The 18,748-nt window shown below is 40.6% G+C and overlaps 1 protein-coding gene across 9 annotated transcripts in view; it reads left to right on the top strand.

The window, feature by feature from the left end:
- myocd (myocardin) overlaps positions 1 to 18,748 on the top strand; it is a 109,927-nt gene that overhangs the window by 40,597 nt on the left and 50,582 nt on the right. For 6 of the 9 annotated variants that reach the window (XM_026315015.2, XM_026315010.2, XM_026315012.2 and 3 more), the window contains exon 2: positions 5,127 to 5,326. The exons of 2 other annotated variants lie outside the window; for them this stretch is intronic. In XM_026315015.2, the coding sequence (XP_026170800.1) occupies positions 5,182 to 5,326 (145 nt within the window). In that variant the 5' untranslated portion in view covers positions 5,127 to 5,181. Of the gene's footprint in view, positions 1 to 5,126; positions 5,327 to 18,748 lie in introns of those variants that run through there. One more of the 9 variants, XM_026315008.2, reaches the window with a different exon arrangement.

Raw genomic sequence — 18,748 nt, 5'->3', positions numbered from 1 at the left:
CCATATTGATTGCAACATAAATTCACAATCATCAGTTGGAAATCCTGGACTTACCCCAACGTAAATATTACAGGCCGTAAATTTGGCTTTGCTTCAGCTCAGCTGGTGGTCGCCTGCAAACACGGAGACTGTGAGAGAAGCAGGAACAAGACACAGGAAAAGAAAACATACCAGATGCGACCACTCAAATGAATCATTTATCAATGAAGGACGACCAGGACTGATGAAGAGATTCAGTAAAGGCTAAATGTGTGAATCTTTGGCTCCACATATAAAAGCCTAGAAATAGAAAGTGCATTGTAATTCACCATGAAGTACTCCAATCTGTAATTTTAGTCCAAGTTAAATAAAACAAGTGCTCGATTACAGTAAAGCTCCTCATGAATGCCACAAGAAACTGTGTAATGATGTTGTTAGTGCAAAAGTATACTATAATAGGAAGTAGACTACTAGTAACCTAGAGCCCACCTTTTGTGTTCATATAATTTAAAAGCAGTTCCCGCATATTTTCCCTAACTATGTCACTGTCAAATGAATAAGATGAGATAACCTCAGTGCTTTATGACTCCAGAAATACTTTCTGTCCTACTCTGTTGTACAATTAGGCAACACTGAAAGTCCAGCTGAGCTTTTGTGGTGACATGATCATGTTGTGGCTCTTTATCGTCTGCTGTTAACTGTTTTTGCCTTTTTAACACCTTTTTAACCCAGTCCTGTTCCATTAGAAATGAATGAAAGTGGAGGAAAGCTAGTTTGGCTAGTTTCAGCTTTCACGCAGAAAGTAGACATGCTAACTATATTCAGAAAGTGGTAGCTTTTTAGCTTAATTTGCTAACATTACCACTGATTTCCATTTTTGTTCAGTACTATAGCTGCAGAGTGTAATGTGAAACCCTATACTTTATCCTAATATGTTGCTATATTACTATGTCCCCATAGAAACATAGAAACATGGGGGTTTACATTATGGCAAAAAAGTGTAATTATATGAGAAATCATGTTTTCTATGTCATTTTGACATCATGTAAAATAAAAACAGTGCAGTATTTGCTAAATTAGTCTAATCTTGAGTCAGATGTTGTAAGTGAGTTCATTTAGGAGGGTTTTTAAGCAGTTTTAAGCTGTGGATATTACTTGCTGAAATAAACCACGAGATTCAAAACTCCAAAAGCTTTTTTGTCAACAGGCTTTGTCTACAGTAACAATACTGAGAGTTGGCACCTAAAATTCAAACCCACTGGAGACCACTAATGTCAGTAGAAAAAAAAAACAAAACTTACATTAGTGCTATCCATCAGTTAGCTGCACTCACTTACCCTTTAGAGTGTTGGAGGGCCTGGAGTTGTTCCCAGTTTACATTGGGCATTAGGTGGGATATACCCGGGACAGCTCGCCAGTTTGACACATAGAGACACACAATTCACATTCACGTTCAATTTTAGAAAATAAGTAACCAAGTAAAAAAGAAATACACCTAGTATTGATACAGGTCTCTCATTGTTTTATCTTTAGTGGTTCCTTCACTCAGTGATGTATTAGAACTCAAAAGGTCACACTAGCTCAACACACTTATTTTTATCTCACATCACTACATCACCAACAAAATGTTCAACATGGCATCTTTAAATGTAACATCACACGGGCAAGTTCTGGGACCAATAATTTAAACAGTGCCAGGTAATAAAGATTAACATCCCACTATGCAGAAGATGTGTTTGTGGGGTGGAGGGTGGGGTCATAAACCCGCAGTAGAGCAACGGTCTACCAGTCTTCCAGTCATTTTTTAATCTGTGAGCCATTAGAGAAAAGGACTGATAAACAACAAGTATTTGGCCTGACTGAAGGAATCGATAAGAGGACAACTGTTAAATGGGACCTGCTATCGGCCCATCTCGATGGAGCTCCAATTGCCACATGTTTTGGCTCTTACTGTGTTGACACAGAGATACAGGCCATCATTCACTCCACACTGAAATAGATACCATCAAAATATAACCTGGTTCTTTCAAACAAAGCCTAGTTTTCTTTATCTCCGTTTTCATCCACACTTCTCCCCTCAAGCCTTGCAATAAATGGACATTATCCTAAAGTCAGTCTTATGTAATACAGAGCAGATTCTCTGATAACTTATCATTGTATAAGCTAATATTACACATTAAGGTGAACTTTGTTGTCCTTTGATGAATTTGTATTGTTGTCCACTTTTTGTTTGTGAGGCAGTGTTTTCCTTTGCCTCTCCACCTACTCTTAGATGGGGTTGTCACTGTGGTATAAATTATCAGAGTGGATTGTATCTGTCTCTGGGTGGGCTTTTAAGCAAGGCCCATCAGTTAAGGCTTCATTAAAGAGGATCCTCCTGATGATCCAAGGAGGAGTCCCAGTCTCCTTTAGTCTTTTAACACACCATGATTTACTGTAACTGTTGTCTTGTTTTTGAGGTAAATGCATGACTGTGTTATTGTTTTCCCCAATTGATGTTTAAGTACAGTGCAATCTCTTTTTGTTCCTTCAGCCTCACTACATGTAATCTGTGTGTCAAGATTACGGTCTGAGTAGATGCAGTGTCCTCAGGATTGTTTCCTAGAAGAGGAGGCCAAAATCCCAGAAAACAGCCAAGGCATCCCTTTATGAGCGTTTGAAACAAAACCTGTCACATACTATAAATAAACTTGGTCAAAATCATGCCTACGAGGTTCAAGGGTAACTCAGGGCTCAGGAAGTGTCAGCTATGTTAAGGGGATTTATAAATGCCATAACAGACTTTACCAGTTTTGACAAAATACTGTAGAAAAGCTGGGTAACCCTCACAGATTCTGAAAGGACGTTTTGAATCCTAGTTTTGGGATTGGGGTTTACCAGCATCTTGGCATTTAATGGAGTCAGGCATTACGAAAGTGGGCCCATGCCCAGGTAGCCTGCTGAGTCTGGACCGCCTTTGGCCTACATATGGCTGCCAGATTCAGCTAGGTTATATGGTGGACTGAGGATCACCTTGAGTTAGCAACACTTGGATTCAGTTTTGGCCAATGCAGTCAGCTCAGTTTGGCAGATGTTTGTGCATCATTCATCATAAGTCTAGCAATTAGGCCTATCAGATTAAGGCTGCTGTTCGGCCATAACATTTTGGCTACCTGGGACAAAGGGACTAGGAAGGAATAATGTGGCTGAGTTTTAGGGGCTGAGAAAAAAAGCTCATTGGCTTAATAGTGGACATTAGTGGCACTGTATCTTTGCATATGTTGTACTATGTCCACTATAACACATTGGATAAAACTCTACATCTACTGCATTTAGGCCCATAATGTACATTATGGACATTAACATCCTCCTCTGTTTAAGCCTTGTCCTGGCTTTATCAGTATATTAGATCTAATGGCCCCAAGTGTGATAAGTCCTTTTTGAATCTGTGTAATAGTCATTGTCTTTATAGTTTAGAGGTGTCTGTTTTGAAACCCAGTAGCTATTTGGTAAAAGGGGCCACAAAATGATAACTAAAGGTATCATGTCACCACACAATATTCTGGCTTTGACTTATGTGGACCTGGACCAAATAATATCTGGTAATGACCATGACGATGGCTGCTGTTAGACAGGGAACTGAAACTGATTAGTCATGATCAATGTGATTAACACACTACCTTTTTTGTGTTAGACACATTAATGTGCATGTGAATGATGCAATATGCAGTGTGACTATTTATATGGCCCTGTGATGGACTGGTGACCTGTCTAGGGTGGACCCCTGCCTTTCACCCAAAGAGAGCTGGGATAGGCTCCAGCAGATCCCTGGGACCCTGGTTAGGACTAAGGGGGTACAGAGGATGGATGGATGGAAATACATTGAAGAGTAATACTGAATGTAAACATTACGCCATAGAGAACTTGTAAATAAAGTTTAACATCGATAAAGGCAACTATTTACATTTTCCACATCATTGGTTGCTTAGTTAGACTGCTTTTTATAAGCTGTCTACTGGAAGGAAATAAAGCTAGGATGCTCCAAATATAATGTTCCTCCAACTGTGCTGGTTTGTAGGTCTGAAAAATGTTCAAAGTGAAAATGTCTGTAAAATGTGTACTATAAACATTTGACTGGTTTCTGGGACATTATCTGCTTTTGGGAAACAATGATTAAGTTTGGACACCTAAAACTGCTTGATTCAGTAAAGTGGTGTTCCAAATCATGCATATAAATGTCATTTATAGAAAGCAGGTGTGTAACGTTTTGTTTTTTTCTGGCAAAGGTTTGTCAACAAAATGTAATATACCTGAAAAGCCTCTGCATGTTTGGGTGAAGATGATATAAATTACTTTGAATCTGATCAAACCTAAAAGTGCTCTTTTTGATTATTGTATGGACTCTGCAATAAAACACTCTGTCCACAAGGACAAGGACTCTGACAGAGTCCTATTTAAATTGTGTTATTTTTATAATGTGTTGCATACATTTATGAGGGTTTTATTATTTATGTGCCTGAAAACATCTGAGCACTTCTTCAAACAGAGGTTATTAAAGAAAACAGATATGTATGTTTGTGATGCCCTATAGTGGAGACCGCAGGAGACAATGTAATGTATGGAGCATGGACAGGCTGCACAGAAGACTTGGCTTGCATGGGACCCGAGTAAGAGGCTCATTTTTCACATCGACACCTTGTGGGGGCTCTCTAAGCTACTGAATCCACAGAGTAGATGTGGATAATATTTGTTCAGGAGGTACGAAGGTCTGCTCTTTGTAAATTGCGTAAATTGATAAGTTGGCAGCAGTAGAGAATAGTGGCGGTTGATGGGGAGATGCATCCATGAGGTTGAAAGTGGGCTTAATGCTCTGTAAACAAACAGACACGCGCGCTGCTGTCTGCCTGAACTGAGATGGACCTCTGAAAAGAAACAATACAAAGTTTTGGAACTCGTGTTGTACTCTGCAAACACTAACATGGCTTTACTCCAACTCCTGGCACCGCAGAGAATTTTTTTAAATGCAAACATTCAAATGACTGTTTGCTGTGACTTTCATGCTCGTTCAGACTCAATTAACTTTGGCCGGCAAACTGTTACAGCTGAGTTAAAGAGTAGTCAGAGTTGCAGGGTATGCTCTTTCATTGTGTCTCTTTAACTTTGAAAAGGGGGTTGAGGTGACCCAAGAAGACATGTCATCCACCAGGGGGTAAAGTGTGGGCCATGAACGCAGTGAAACGCTCTGTGATCCCCAGTCCAGAGGACAGAAAGGGACACCTGCAGAGGGCTACACTGGGTCATAGAGATGCTGGAGGGCTGATGGAGAGGAGAAACCAAAGTGTAAAGAAACAGCTGTCACCGACACAAGGTAAGAATTGATTATAATTGTAAATATTCTTAGAGAGGTGTCTGATTACAGTGTAAAATGTTACCAAACCATTCCTAAACCTAATGAAGCAAATTTAGTGCCTAAACCTCACCATGTAGCTTTTGTGCATAAAGAAGATGGGTTTGTTAATTATTGTAACCATGCATGGTGAGTACCTTTGGTGTCCCTATGAAGTATTTAGTGTCAGTATTTATTGCCATGGGATTGAAAACAGGCTGGAAACTGGGTTTTTATAGGAGTGTTTGTCCAGCCTTTGGAACATTTTAATAATGCATTGAAAACTATACCTGTAATTTACAGCAGCTCTGTGTAGTTTTTTTTTTTACCTTAAAATAATGTCTATAATGTAGAATTATTTCAGTGGTAGAACAACTCTTAACCGGACGAAGTCTATTGCCGCTGCAGCTTGAGTGGGCTCACATCGGCTGCATCAGCACTACGCAACTTTCGTATTCGGGTAGCATCACTGAACTAACACAGGATTCTCCAAACCATGACAGAGCCAGCAAAAAAACCAAAGAGATTTTTGTCGGAGGAAGTGAAGAAAAGAAAGAGAGCGAGTGATTGGGCATGAGCCCAAACACGAATCAAGAGCAGACGGGCTTAAGGCCTATACATACTCCGTGATAAGCGAGAAATTTGTTCTCTCTCCTAGGGCTGCGAGAAAAGAATGACGTAATTTTTTTCTTGCAGCCCTGGTTTGGGAGTTCTCGTAGCTTGTTCTTGACACATCATCTGGGGAGAACTTTTTTCTCATGTGGTGTCCAACAGTTATTGTGTGGAAATGTTGTCTTCCCGCTTTTTCTGCTGCCAGGTGTCATAGCAATGGATAGTTTTGAGGAGCAGCTGCCAGAGGTGGTGAGGAAGCATGAAAATCACTATAACACATCTTGTAAGTCTTATGAAGACACACAAATGGCAAAAAATTGTGGATAGAGGATACGTTGTGTATGGAGGAGCGCGTTTGTTGTAAAACATGGCAATATCTGATATCTTATCTGCTGTATTGTAGTTTCTGTCAGATTCCCACAATGCTTAGCACTTGTGACGTAAGCTGCAGTGGGAGGGACCTCCCAGCAGTTCGGCAGTTGAGTTTCTCGCGGAGTATGAAATGTCAAGAACACAGTTCGTTCTCGCCACCTTGAGAAAATGAACAAATTTCTCGCCGCCAGCTTAAGCCTGATACATACCCCATGAGAAGCAAGAAATTTGTCAGTACAAGCTATACAGAAGTTTGTGGTCAAGGTCATGATGAAAAATCTGCCTCATAAAGCTGTACCCAAAGGGTTCCAAAGACATGGCCATCAAAGCCTATGTAATTCTGGACCACCAGAGCAATCGTTCATTAGCTAGACCAGAATTCTTTGAGCTGTTCAATGTGAAGATTGAACAGTTCTTATATCATCTTAGAACTTGCTCTGGCATTATAGAAACATCTGGCAAGAAAGCAGGAGGATTCCAGATTGATTCCATGGATGGAAGAGTTCTCATCTCCCTTCCACCACTCATTGAGTGTCAAGAAGCAGTTCTTCACCAGCCTCATCTCAGTCACATTGCGAAGCACATTCCAGAACTAGAACCAGAATCAGAAATACTTGTGCTACTCCGGAAGAGATGTTATCAGGGCACCCAAAGTCAGACAGCAGGTCAATGGACCAAACAATGCCCCCTTTGCCTAACGACTGGACCTGGGCTGGGTAGTAATTGGAGAGGTGTGTCTGGGTAACTAACGTAGGCCGACAGTCAACACTGTGCTGGAAAGTGGCCACCACTCAATTTTTCAACCCTGTATGAGCTTTATGCAGGTCAAGGAGATGCAGCAAAGGGGTAGCATGTCCACCAAAGCAACTGAGAAGACGCTTGGACAGACAGTGTTCAGTAGAACGGCGCATAACAACAAACCTGCTCCATCCGTGGAAGACAGCTCTCCTAAAAATAATGGACACAACGTCTACAGAAATGATGCTAACAGCTGGGTAGCTCCGCTACCGTTCAGAGAACCACGCCAGCCCTTGCCAAACAATAAAGAGCAAGTTGTTAATCATTTCACATGCCTGCAGTAAACCCTGAAGGGAAAACCTGAGATGCAGCAAGTATGTGGCATTCATGGAAAAGATCTTTACCAATGGGCATGCTGAGGTAGTGCCACCACTGAAAGAAAAGGATGAATGCTGGTATCTTCCTGCATTTGGGGTTTAACATCCCCAAAAATCCAATCAGATCAGGGTGGTCTTTGATTCCAGTGCTCAATGCTCCGGCGTCTCTCTCAATGATGTGCTCCTCACAGACCCCGACTTCAATAACTCCCTTGTTGGTGTCCTGCTACGCTCCCGGAAAGAGAAGGTTGCCATCCTAGCAGACATTCAGCAGATGTTCCATTGTTTCTTGGTGTGTGAAGACCATCGTAACCTCCTCCATTTTCTATTGCACAAGGACAATGACGTCAACAAGGAAATTATCGAGTATCAGATGAAGGTCCGTGTCTTCAGCAATTGGCCATCTCCTGCCGTGGCCATTGACGAGCTGCGAAGAGCCATCAGAGAATGTGAACAGGAGCATGGTGCTGATACCGTCAAGTTTGTGGAAAGACATTTCTATGATGATGATGGTTTGGTATCTGTACCATCTGAAGCTGAGGCAATTGATTTGCTCCAACGGACACAGGTCTCACTAGCTCAGTCAAACCTCTGTTTACACAAGTTTGCTTCAAACTCTCAGACAGTCATGGAAGCTTCCCGCCTGAAGATTGTGCTCCTGTAATCAAGGTCCTAGATCTGAGTGGAGAGACCTCACCCACACAACGGAGTTTGGGTCTGCTAAGGGAGATTACGACCGACACATTCACCTACTCCGCATTGCCATTACCAGGCCATTTACCAGCTGTGGAGTCCTTTACACTGTCAACAGTGTTTTCGATCCTCTGGGTCTACTGGCACCTGTCACGATCCAGGGAAGAGCCCTTCTCAGAGAACTTACCTCCGAACGGTCAGACTGGGACGCATTCCTCCCGGGGGGCAAACTAAGCAAATGGGAAGCCTGGAGAGGTTCTCTCCAAGACTTAGAACAGCTTCATGTTCCACATACATACAAAAACAACCTCATTAACTGAAGCAGTGCACAGAATTGTGTGTATTCTCAGATGCCATCGAGTAAGGCCATAGGTGCTAAGGTGTATTTGAAAGCACATCAAAAAGATGGGCGAGTCGAAGTAGGATTTGTTATGGGCAAGGCGAAACTAGCACCCTTGTCCGAGCCTACAATCCGAAAGTTCGAGCTATGTGCTGCTGTCCTAGCACTAGAGATGGCAGATTTCATTGAGGATGAACTAGATCTGGTGTTGAATGACATTAAGTTCTTTACAGACAGCAAAGTGGTGCTCGGCGACATTTATAATGTGTCAAAACGATTCTACGTGTATGTTCACAATAGAGTCCAGTGCATTCGTCAGTCCTCAAGACTTGAGCAGTGGCACTATATATGTACAGAAGAAAACCCTGCAGATCATGCATCGCAATACCTGGCTGCATCCTGCCTGGCGCAAACTTCTTGGTTTACCGTTCCTCCTTCCTGCGTCAGCCACCTGCAGAAAAAACTCAAACGACTGAGACATTTGAGGTAATTGAACCTGAAAATAACTCCACAACCACAAGTGCAAACATGTGCTACTAACCTGGAAGAACCAGAGCTTACCTCTAACTGATTCCAACAGTTCTCCACCTTTACCAAAAGGCTGCATTTGCAAAAGAACTGTCAACCCTACAAGCTTACCAAGCTGTATCCAAAAGTAGCCGCTTAAGGAAACTCAGTTCAATCATGGAGGACAATTTCATTTGTGTTGGTGGACGACTGAAGTATGCTGAGGAGAGTCCAATAATTCTCCCCAAAGATAGCCACATATCCCTACTGTTCATTTGACATCACCATGAGCAAGTGAAACATCAAGGTCATCGCTTGACAGAAGGAGCAATCTGGGCAGCATGATTGTGGATCTTGGGAGGCAAGTCACTTATCAAATCAGTACTCCACAAATGCATAACCTCAGGGTGTCCGCGGATCCTTAAAAAGTCTTAAAAAGTCTTAAATTCCATATTATAAAACTAAGGCCTTAATTAGCATTAAAATGTCTTAAATTCGCGTTTCAAAGGTCTTAAAATGAAATCTAACCGACCCCATAAAGAAGATTTTATTTGAAAGCCTTTCGCGTATTTGTTACGCAGAATGAAATAGGCTGAACCAACTAAAATACGCGTTTGAGTGGAGTTCATTTAACACATGCTTTCCGGCAGCTGCGTGAACTGCGGGAAAGTTTCAGCATTAGTCTTTTGCCATGGGTAAATGTAAATTTAATGATAATTGGTTACCCTGATTTTGCGCCGTGGTTAAGTCCAGTTAGTGGCAACGTGTTCGAGGTCAGGCTGTGCAAAAACATTTAAAACTCGGAACAATGGGTATGAAGGCTTTGGAGACCCACATGCGGTGTGAATAAGACAAAGCGGCTACGGAAACCTGTCGGAAAACACCTGGCATTTTATTTTTGTTTTACTCAATAAATCAAACGGTGTGTAAACAGTTTATATCAATAAACAGTGTGTTATGGGAATTGGTTGTATTGTGGGATGTTTTATTTTATTTCTACAAAATTGGTCTTAAATTTCATTCTGCGTGGTATTAAAAAGGTCTTAAAAATCTAAGGTCTTAAATCTAGCTCTTAGAAACCTGCAGATACCCTAAACCTGTCACAGGATGCATGGAAAACTTGAAGAACAACACATGACGGGCCTGCCATCTGAACGTCTTAAAATCTACCCTCCCTTTACGTATGTGGGTCTTGATGTCTTTGGACCCTGGTCTGTCACAAGCAGACACACCAGAGGAGGACAGGCAGAAAGCAAGCAGTGGGCCATCATGTTCTGCTGTATGAGTTCAAGACCTGTGCACGCTGAGGTCATTGAGTCGATGGACACGTCAAGTTGTGTAAATGCTCTCAGACGCTTTTTTGCACTTAGAGGCCCTGCAAAACAGTTCCATTTCGATTGCGGTACCAATTTCATTGGAGCATGCAAGGAGCTTGAAATGGACAAAATGGTGCAGAGGTACCTCAGCGAGCAAGGTTGCAGCTGGAATTCAACCCACTACACAGTTCTCACATGGGAGGCTCGTGGGAGCGCTTGATCGGCATTGCCAGAAGAATCCTAGATTCAATGTTTCTGCAGCTGAAAACTTGCTTAACCCATGAAGTTCTTTGTACACTAATGGCAGAAGTTGCTGCTATCATTAATGCACGACCACTCCTACGTGTCTGCAGGTCCGAAACAACCATTCACCATCAGAACTCCTTACACTGAAGACAGGAGTTCCGCCTCCTCCTGGACACTTCTCGGACAAGGACCTGTACACAAAGCAATGGAGACAAGTTCAGGCTCTAGCAAACCAGTTCTGGACTCACTGGAGCCGTGAATACTTACCTTGCTTGCAACACAGACAGAAGTGTACAGTACCTCGTAGAAATCTTCAAGTGGGAGAGCTAGTTCTGCTCAAGGACAAGCAGATACTGTAGGCCCATGGCCAAAATCTCTGCTGTATTTCTTGAAAAGGATGGTCATGTAAGAAAGGTTGAGGTCACAACAACTGACCAAGGCAATATAAAAACCTTTGTAAGGTCAATTGCAGATGTTGTTTTACTTCTACCCAAAGACTGATCCAAAAACAAGGATTTAGCACGCTCACAAATTCATAGTGACCTCACATAGGTCAGACATGTGTTGCCCTTTAAGAAATGTAACTTTCAAATATCTGCTTTAAATATTTTTTGGTACATATTCTCAAGTAAAAAATGTGAAGTTCATAATTACTTTTCCTTTATCTACCTCGTTTGTAAAAAAGTATATTATTTGTTTCATGTGATGAAGTCACTTCCATTTTAGTCACCTCCTGTGAGGGCTCCCAGTTCTGCATGAAAACAATGAGACAGACTAGGTGTGCTCTCTCTGATAATCCATTGCAGCCACTAAAAAGCATCATAGAGGCAATGCCATAAGTGTATTAATATGACATTAGATATGTTAAAGATCATATATTAGTGATGATTTTGTTAAAAAGATGTTTGATAAGTTGCTAAAAACGGTTGTTTACCATTGTGTAAACGCTTTCAGTGATGCTAATAGCCATTGTAATCGCTGCTACAAGGAGAACAGTAGTTTATGCTTATATTAAAATCATTCATAATGCAATGTTAGTCAAGACACTGGACCCTGAATATTTCTGTATTGTTTTATTACAGTTTTCACCACAAATGTTAATGAGGAAGAGTGACAGTAAATGATTAACCTTACTACGACTCTGTCTTTATTGGCTACGGTTTAACTTGGTGTTTAGTCAGAGTTTCAACTCACTGTACGAGAACACTACAAGATGTGTTACAAAGCTTTTCATACTTTCTCCGCTCTCCTCTGGCAGCTGTTCGTCAAAACTATGTATTGCTATGACAACCGCCAGCTGAAAAAGAGGGAAGACATTTCCGCTTTCCACATTAACCACGCCCACTTCAAATTTCTGAAGAATCACACAATAGTTCTCGGACACACCTGAGAAAAAAGTTTTGCCCAGATGATGTGTCGAGAACAAGCTGCGAGAACTCCCAAGGACTCCGAGAACCAATTTCTCTCTTCTTGCGGAGTATGTATAGGCCTTAAGTTAGCAAACTCACATGTATTGCGCTGCCTACGCGGAAACTTATACAGCGACCGTATTTACGACACTGGTATTAGACAATTGCGTTTCTCAACCAGATGGGGGAAGCCGCGAGCAAGTTACATTGTGTTGCTTTAAGAAAATGCAACAGTTGCTATTTTCTGGTGATTACACATGAATGACAACATATTTATGAATATTATATCCATGTGTGCTAACAGATGGCTCTAAATATTGCATGTTGTACCCTTAATAAGCTGTTAAAGTTTGAACAGGATCATATGTTTCTATTTTTTGTTTGTAACTAGGAAATGACCAACAGGTCACCATATCAGTCTTATCTTTCATTTGTGTTTGGAGGTATTTAGTCTTTGGCAGGGACGTGAGGAGCCACAGTCTGGGCTCCTCAGTTGTTTTGTTTCTCTTGTCCCTCCCATCTGCAAGAAGAATAAGGAAATAAAATGACTGGTTGAATTTGAAGAGATTCCAGTTTATATTCTTCTGCCTCTTCAATTATTCTTACTCCTGCACCACGTATGACATCATGGAAAACTTTACAAGGTCTAGCAGTGGAGAGGGAAATGCTATGTTGCTCTCACTATTCTTAAAGTCCAAAGAGATACATCAGTCTAAAAATAACAATTTAAATGACAGGATTCTTCAGATACTTTCACCTTCAGTCCTGTGATGCGAGTGGAATTTAAGCCAGGTTAATTTGGGCTGTGAAGCTGAAAAGCAAAGCTATTTCACCAGTAATCATCAGATGGATTGAATAAAATGTTCAAACACGCTTGTTTTATCTGGCCAGGGGACCTTCTTGGCCAACATGTGTGACTTGCATACTTACCTATCTACCTGCTGTATGTATGTTGGCTGAGATAATACACAATTTTATCTTATCTTAGAGCAATTTACTAAAGTTTCTAAAGATAATAAAACAATAATGTTCATATAAAATTGGGGGGTGTGTTTGTGTTTTACTTTCGGCTTTTTTTAGCTGATTGATTAGTGTTCTTAACACTGTGAATGTTTAGCTGTTTAGTCAGAGCCTTTAAGTAATGTTTAAGCTGGTGCCGTGGTCAACACAGCAATAAGGTTCTGGGTTCCACTGGGCCTGCAGCAGCTTCCTTCCACAATCCAAACACATGCAAGTCAGGTTGAATGCTGATGCTAAATTGTCTGTGGGTGTGAGTGTGAATGCTTGTTTGTCTCTGTGTGTCAGCATTGTGATAGACTGCTTATCTGTCCATTGTTAGCTGGGATTGGCTCCAGCCACCCAATGACCCTCTAAGGTTAAACTGGCATAGCTGATAGATGGATCATTTGAGTTACTTTGTTAAAGCAACACTATGTAACTTTTGCTCACGGTTTCCCCCATCTCGTTGAGAAACACAATTGTCTGTTACCACTGTCATGAATACTGTCGCTGTATAAGTTTCCCCGTGGGCAGTGCAATACATGTGAATTTGTTGACTAAGCTGATGGAACTGGCGAATCCAGAGTGTAAGCCCGTCCAATATTGATTCTTGTTTGGGCTTGTGTCCAGTCACTTTCTCTCTTTCTTTTCTTCGCTTCCTCCAACAAAACCCTCTTTGGTCTCTGCCATGGCGTTGGTTTTGAGAATCCCATGTTAGCCCATTTCATCTTATAGTTAGCTGTTGGCTAACTCCACCCAGTCTATGAGTAAAACATGTGACGTATGCCGTAAAGCAGGTCGCAGTATTGAAAAGTTACTAAATATTTTCTTTAAATTAAAAGAAAATATGGGACATATTAAAATTCTAAAGTGTTTTTGAACTGGAAAGAACTTGAACCTTTACTCTAATTTTCACACAACCTCTAAACATTAACAGTCCCTTAAATTTCATAACTAAAACTTTATGGCCATCATATGAATCGAATGGGTAATTTTTAGTCACTGAAAATGTATTAAAAATAACCCACAACAAAAGGCAACACTAAGCTTGGCACAGCACTGACTGTGGAGCGATAATAAGATGTACAGTACAATTAATAAACTAAAGTCACCTGATATTGGCTGTATAGCTGTTCTACTGCTGTAACATTATAGTGTTAATACATCTGTAAAACATCTGTATACAATTTGCATACAGATGTGGGCAAAGAAGCGGCGACTCTGACTGAGCTTAGTTATGATTTAGTTTTGTTGATATACTTTTGTAACAGGTGATAATGACAATAAATCTCTGCTCAGTATGATCTGTAAAGCTTAATAAGAGACCACATAATGGCATCATTAACACAAGTTTTCCATTAGAGGTGTTACTAGTGTACTGCTGCCCAATTATAACTTTCAAAACCTGCTCTTTCTGAAATGGGCAGTATTCCTCAGAATCTGTTTCATCTTCGCATGTTAATGTCCTGTTTCTGGTAAGACAGAAATAGAGATGCATTTTTGCCTTTTATACATGATTATTTCCCGTCATCCTAAGATTGATTGATAATTTTGCCTCGCATTCTGATCTGATTCAAGAGTGGACCTGTTTTTGGCTGTTGGTTTAAAACTTTTTTTTTTTTTTTTCTTAATGAACAAGCTTCAGTAACCACACAATCATACTTCATTGGCCTCACATCAGAGATGTTAATTGGGTTAGCATTCCAGTTGCTCGGTTAAAGGTGGCTCTGCACCACTGTAATTCTACACTGGGTTTAACATGAAAACAGATGAGAGAAATCTGGGCAACGCTCTCTTCTTTAGTGAAATGGAAGTGGAGGGTAGGTTCTAGTGGGTAACAAGGTCATTTGGCAGCTCAAGATTCTGTAACACCTGCAGCAAAAACAGCTCTTATTGCTCCGAACTGGCTTTCTCTGCAGCACCTTTCCCTGCAAGCTGAGTGGATTCCACACTGATTTGATGGTGGCCAGAGTTAGGGAGATTATTCTCATCTGGAGGAGATTAGTCAGTGATGCTGATAGACATGATCAGCCCGACACTTCATCATTTCATGCAGTTTAACATTGCTGCTGCACAGCCTGCTTGTTTATGTAGCGTGCTGCCCACAGACCGACTGATTCATTTTCATCAGAGGAAATTAACTTAGTTTTCTGATTATAGACAATCACGGATTGTGTAATAGGCTCAATGGCTGTGGTTAAAATTTGAACTTTTACTTCAGTAGAACAAAACTTTTTAATGAATTTAATGAACAGATATTACTGTAGACATGAGCACAACTGCCTGTTCTGTAAATATTACTAACAAAAAATGTTTACCTTACTATTCTCATTATCAAAAGCATTTTCTGCAGGTCTGCCAGGCCTTCTATCGTAACCACAATCAGCATAAAACCTCAACACCATAACAAAAACCAGCATTTGTTTGTGTTAGGCAACAGGTGGAATGTGTGCCGAAGTATTTTTCCTGCTGTTGTTTTTAGCTCCTAATTCATCCGTGTAATTACTCACATGTTCATTCGTCATCTGAGCGAAGCCGAGAGCAACAGGCCTCGAGACGAGTATCAGTTGATGGATAGAACATTTCTGAGGGCAAATATTACCTCAGTCCACATGGGCAGTAAACAGATTTATTATTTATCAAACCAGTCTGTGTGACATGATGAAAAACCAAAGGGAAAAGCATGAAATAAATATGTGTATTCGAAAGCAAGGTTAAAAAAAATACAAACCCATGGACGGCCTGTGTTTGTAGTGCCGACCCAAGTTTATAATTGGTTTCATATTTAGTTATACTACAATAAAACTTATTGAAAGGTACGCCAAGGTTTTGTGAGCTCAGACACAAATAAATCTTTGTTACCTTTGTTGCAAAAATGCAGTGTACCGCCTCATGCCAAGTGCTCTGTTGACTGGATATTGATCGCTGATTTGGTTTGGTTGTAAGCTTTGAAACATTTGCCTCTCTGGGCCAAGTGCTGTTCACATATCTGGAATGTACAGTTAAATTGCTTTGCAGCTAATATAAATACAGTCCGTGGCTGTTGTAGTGCAGAGAGATGGCAGCAGGCCCTTGTGTGGAGTGCAAGCAACTCTTAGTCACAGGCTCCTCAAGTGACGTGAAAGGTGGTCATGTTAACTTTTATGTTGATAAATCTGTAAGTTGGTGTGTGTTCTGCTCCTGCCGTCGATCTCTGACAAGTAATTAAGAATATGAGGTCACTGCTGACAACACATCACGGTGTGTGTGTGTGTGTGTGATCCCAGAAGACAACCTGGCTGCTCTTTGACGACTCACACCTCCCAGAGAGCCTTTCACTGCACATCATTTTCTCTGGTTAGGTTTGGAGCTCAAGTGCTTAATATTATACAAATACACTATGAAACAAGCAGAATAATTGTGTACAATGTGTAAATGAACAAGTCATTTATGGAGTAATCTAAAATCCTATTAACACGTTATTACAGCATTTTATTATTCTAGGTTTCATATAAACAAGAGTTCAGCTGGAGCCAATTTTCACTGCATGTTTCCCAATGACACTTTTTATTTCATAATGTCAATTATTATTATAATTTAAATGATTAATACCATTTATAATAATAATGATGTTGAGTTTCACCCAGTTCTTCTTTAAACAGTTGGATCACTTGTTTATTAATGCAGTTTTTTGAGATGCATTTTTAACAGCAAGAGATATGACATTGTGTAATGTCAGCTGACTCACACATGGACAGTTTTAGGAGGGGGAATAGATGTTATTATGATTTCATGGCTTCTATTATTATGAAAAGGATTTTCAGATTTGAAACTACTGTCCACTGGAAACAAAAACTCAGCTGGGCAGTTAAACTTTCCGTGATTGTCACTAATATCTGCTATGGTTATGAGCAAGGACAAATGTAATATAGAGAGAATTAAAGGGCTTACTTCAGAAGCTTACATTCTGGGTTTTCATTATTTGTTAGAGTCTTCATAAAGGGAGGCAATTAAAGGAGTGCCCTGTCACCAGAGATACCAGCTGTATTTATTATAAAAGCTTTAAAAGCTTCTCTGGAATTAGCTGAGAGAGAGCGAAAAAGTCTTCAATTTATTGAATGGACTTCTCAGAGGTATCAGGAATCAGTGATTTAGCACTCTGAAGGTAAGAACCACACTGAAAGTGATCTAATCTGCGGTGAATCTTATTCATTCATCCCCTGTTAGTTGGAGAGACAAAGACCATCAGGATTACCTATCCCTCCAAAACTCCGGAAAAGATTAGGTCATTGCATCCACTGGGCTATTTTTAGAGCCCTTTAATGGTGGCATATTAAACAAAACGCTTAGAAATTCAATTAAGAAACCACTCGGCCACAATGACCCGAAAATAACCCGGAGTTATTCAAAAACAAAGGCTCTGCCGACCAGCTGCTGTGCCGCCTCACATGTGGTTTGGGAACAGGAGTGCTTAAAACCACAGATTCTTAAGGGCTGTGGAGATTAATGAAGAGTTTCTTTTTCCAGGTGTTGTATTGTGGATACAAGAGCTTTAGGTAGTGAATTTTTACCAAGGGGAGAAATCCTCACGATAGAAATGAAAACAGTAACACAATATACACCTCTGATCTGGCTCATGGCTCAGATGCGAGAACAGGAGCACATTCCAGACCTTAGAAAGAGGAAACAAGAAAAGACACCACGGGATCATTCTAGATATTGATCACATGTATGGCATTTATGTGAATGGGGGTTCGACACAGTCAGTGCCATATTCTCCCACATGCTTTTTGAGTCAGGGGAAAATTTTACCAGCTCTCACAACCCTTTTCCACTTTAATAACACTGCCTGACACCCTAACAGAAATATCTATAAAGAGACACCTTAGTCCACCCTATAACTTTTTACACTTTGGTACTTCTCAAAGCTGTTAATCATCTCTTATTGCTTTGACCGACACTGCTTCAAGCTGCCACATGCCTTTTTGATTTTAATGGAAAATACTCAGCCTGTCTTCTTTGCCTGAATGACAAAGCTGCAACAATGAAAAGTGCCTAAGCACTACTAAGCACTACTAAGCACTACTAACTGATTAGTCATATTGGCATAAGGTTAACAAGACTCATCGTTACAAAAATGAATTATAGAATAAACAGATTTGATGCGATGTTTGTTAAACTTCACTTAGGCATCAACCTTTCAGCTTGGACTCAATTGACTGAAAGGTAAAAATGATGTTATTAAAAAGTGTGATCAACCCATTCCCTATTTACCTGATAAAGGATATAATGTTGAATGAATTTGTGACGCCAATCAGGTGTCACAACTTCCCAGTTGTAAGGAAAGTCACTGTGTATTTCTTCTTGTATTTGTTCTGCCTAGTATGTACACAAATCCTGCACAGGCCCAACACCAGCAGTGCATTTGGAGTACTCACCTTAACGTCTGTGAATGCAGAGGCTGGTTCAGCTCGTTCATATACAAGCCTCCATTGCTGTCTGATCACGCTCTGAAAACACACCAATGAACCACGTCACTTCACTGGGTGACATGTTTCTTCCTCATGAAGAAAGAGTTCAGAGGGCTAAGAACAGACACCACTTTCTACAGTTTCTGACAAAGTCAGAGCAGTTTAGAGAAAATAGAAAAATATTTGTTTAAGCAACAACAGTGTCAAAGTTGAAGCTGCTTTTCTTTGATTTTTGGATACACATTCAATCAACATTTCCTATCTTTATGCTGCTCCTCTCATGTTGATGTTGTATCTTCAGGTCAGGAACATTAATGACATTACCACTCACAACATACAGATCTC

This window comes from Mastacembelus armatus, chromosome 19 (genome assembly GCF_900324485.2).
Source record: "Mastacembelus armatus chromosome 19, fMasArm1.2, whole genome shotgun sequence".
NCBI lineage: Eukaryota > Metazoa > Chordata > Actinopteri > Synbranchiformes > Mastacembelidae > Mastacembelus > Mastacembelus armatus.
This window is presented reverse-complemented; position numbering and strand designations above follow the sequence as displayed.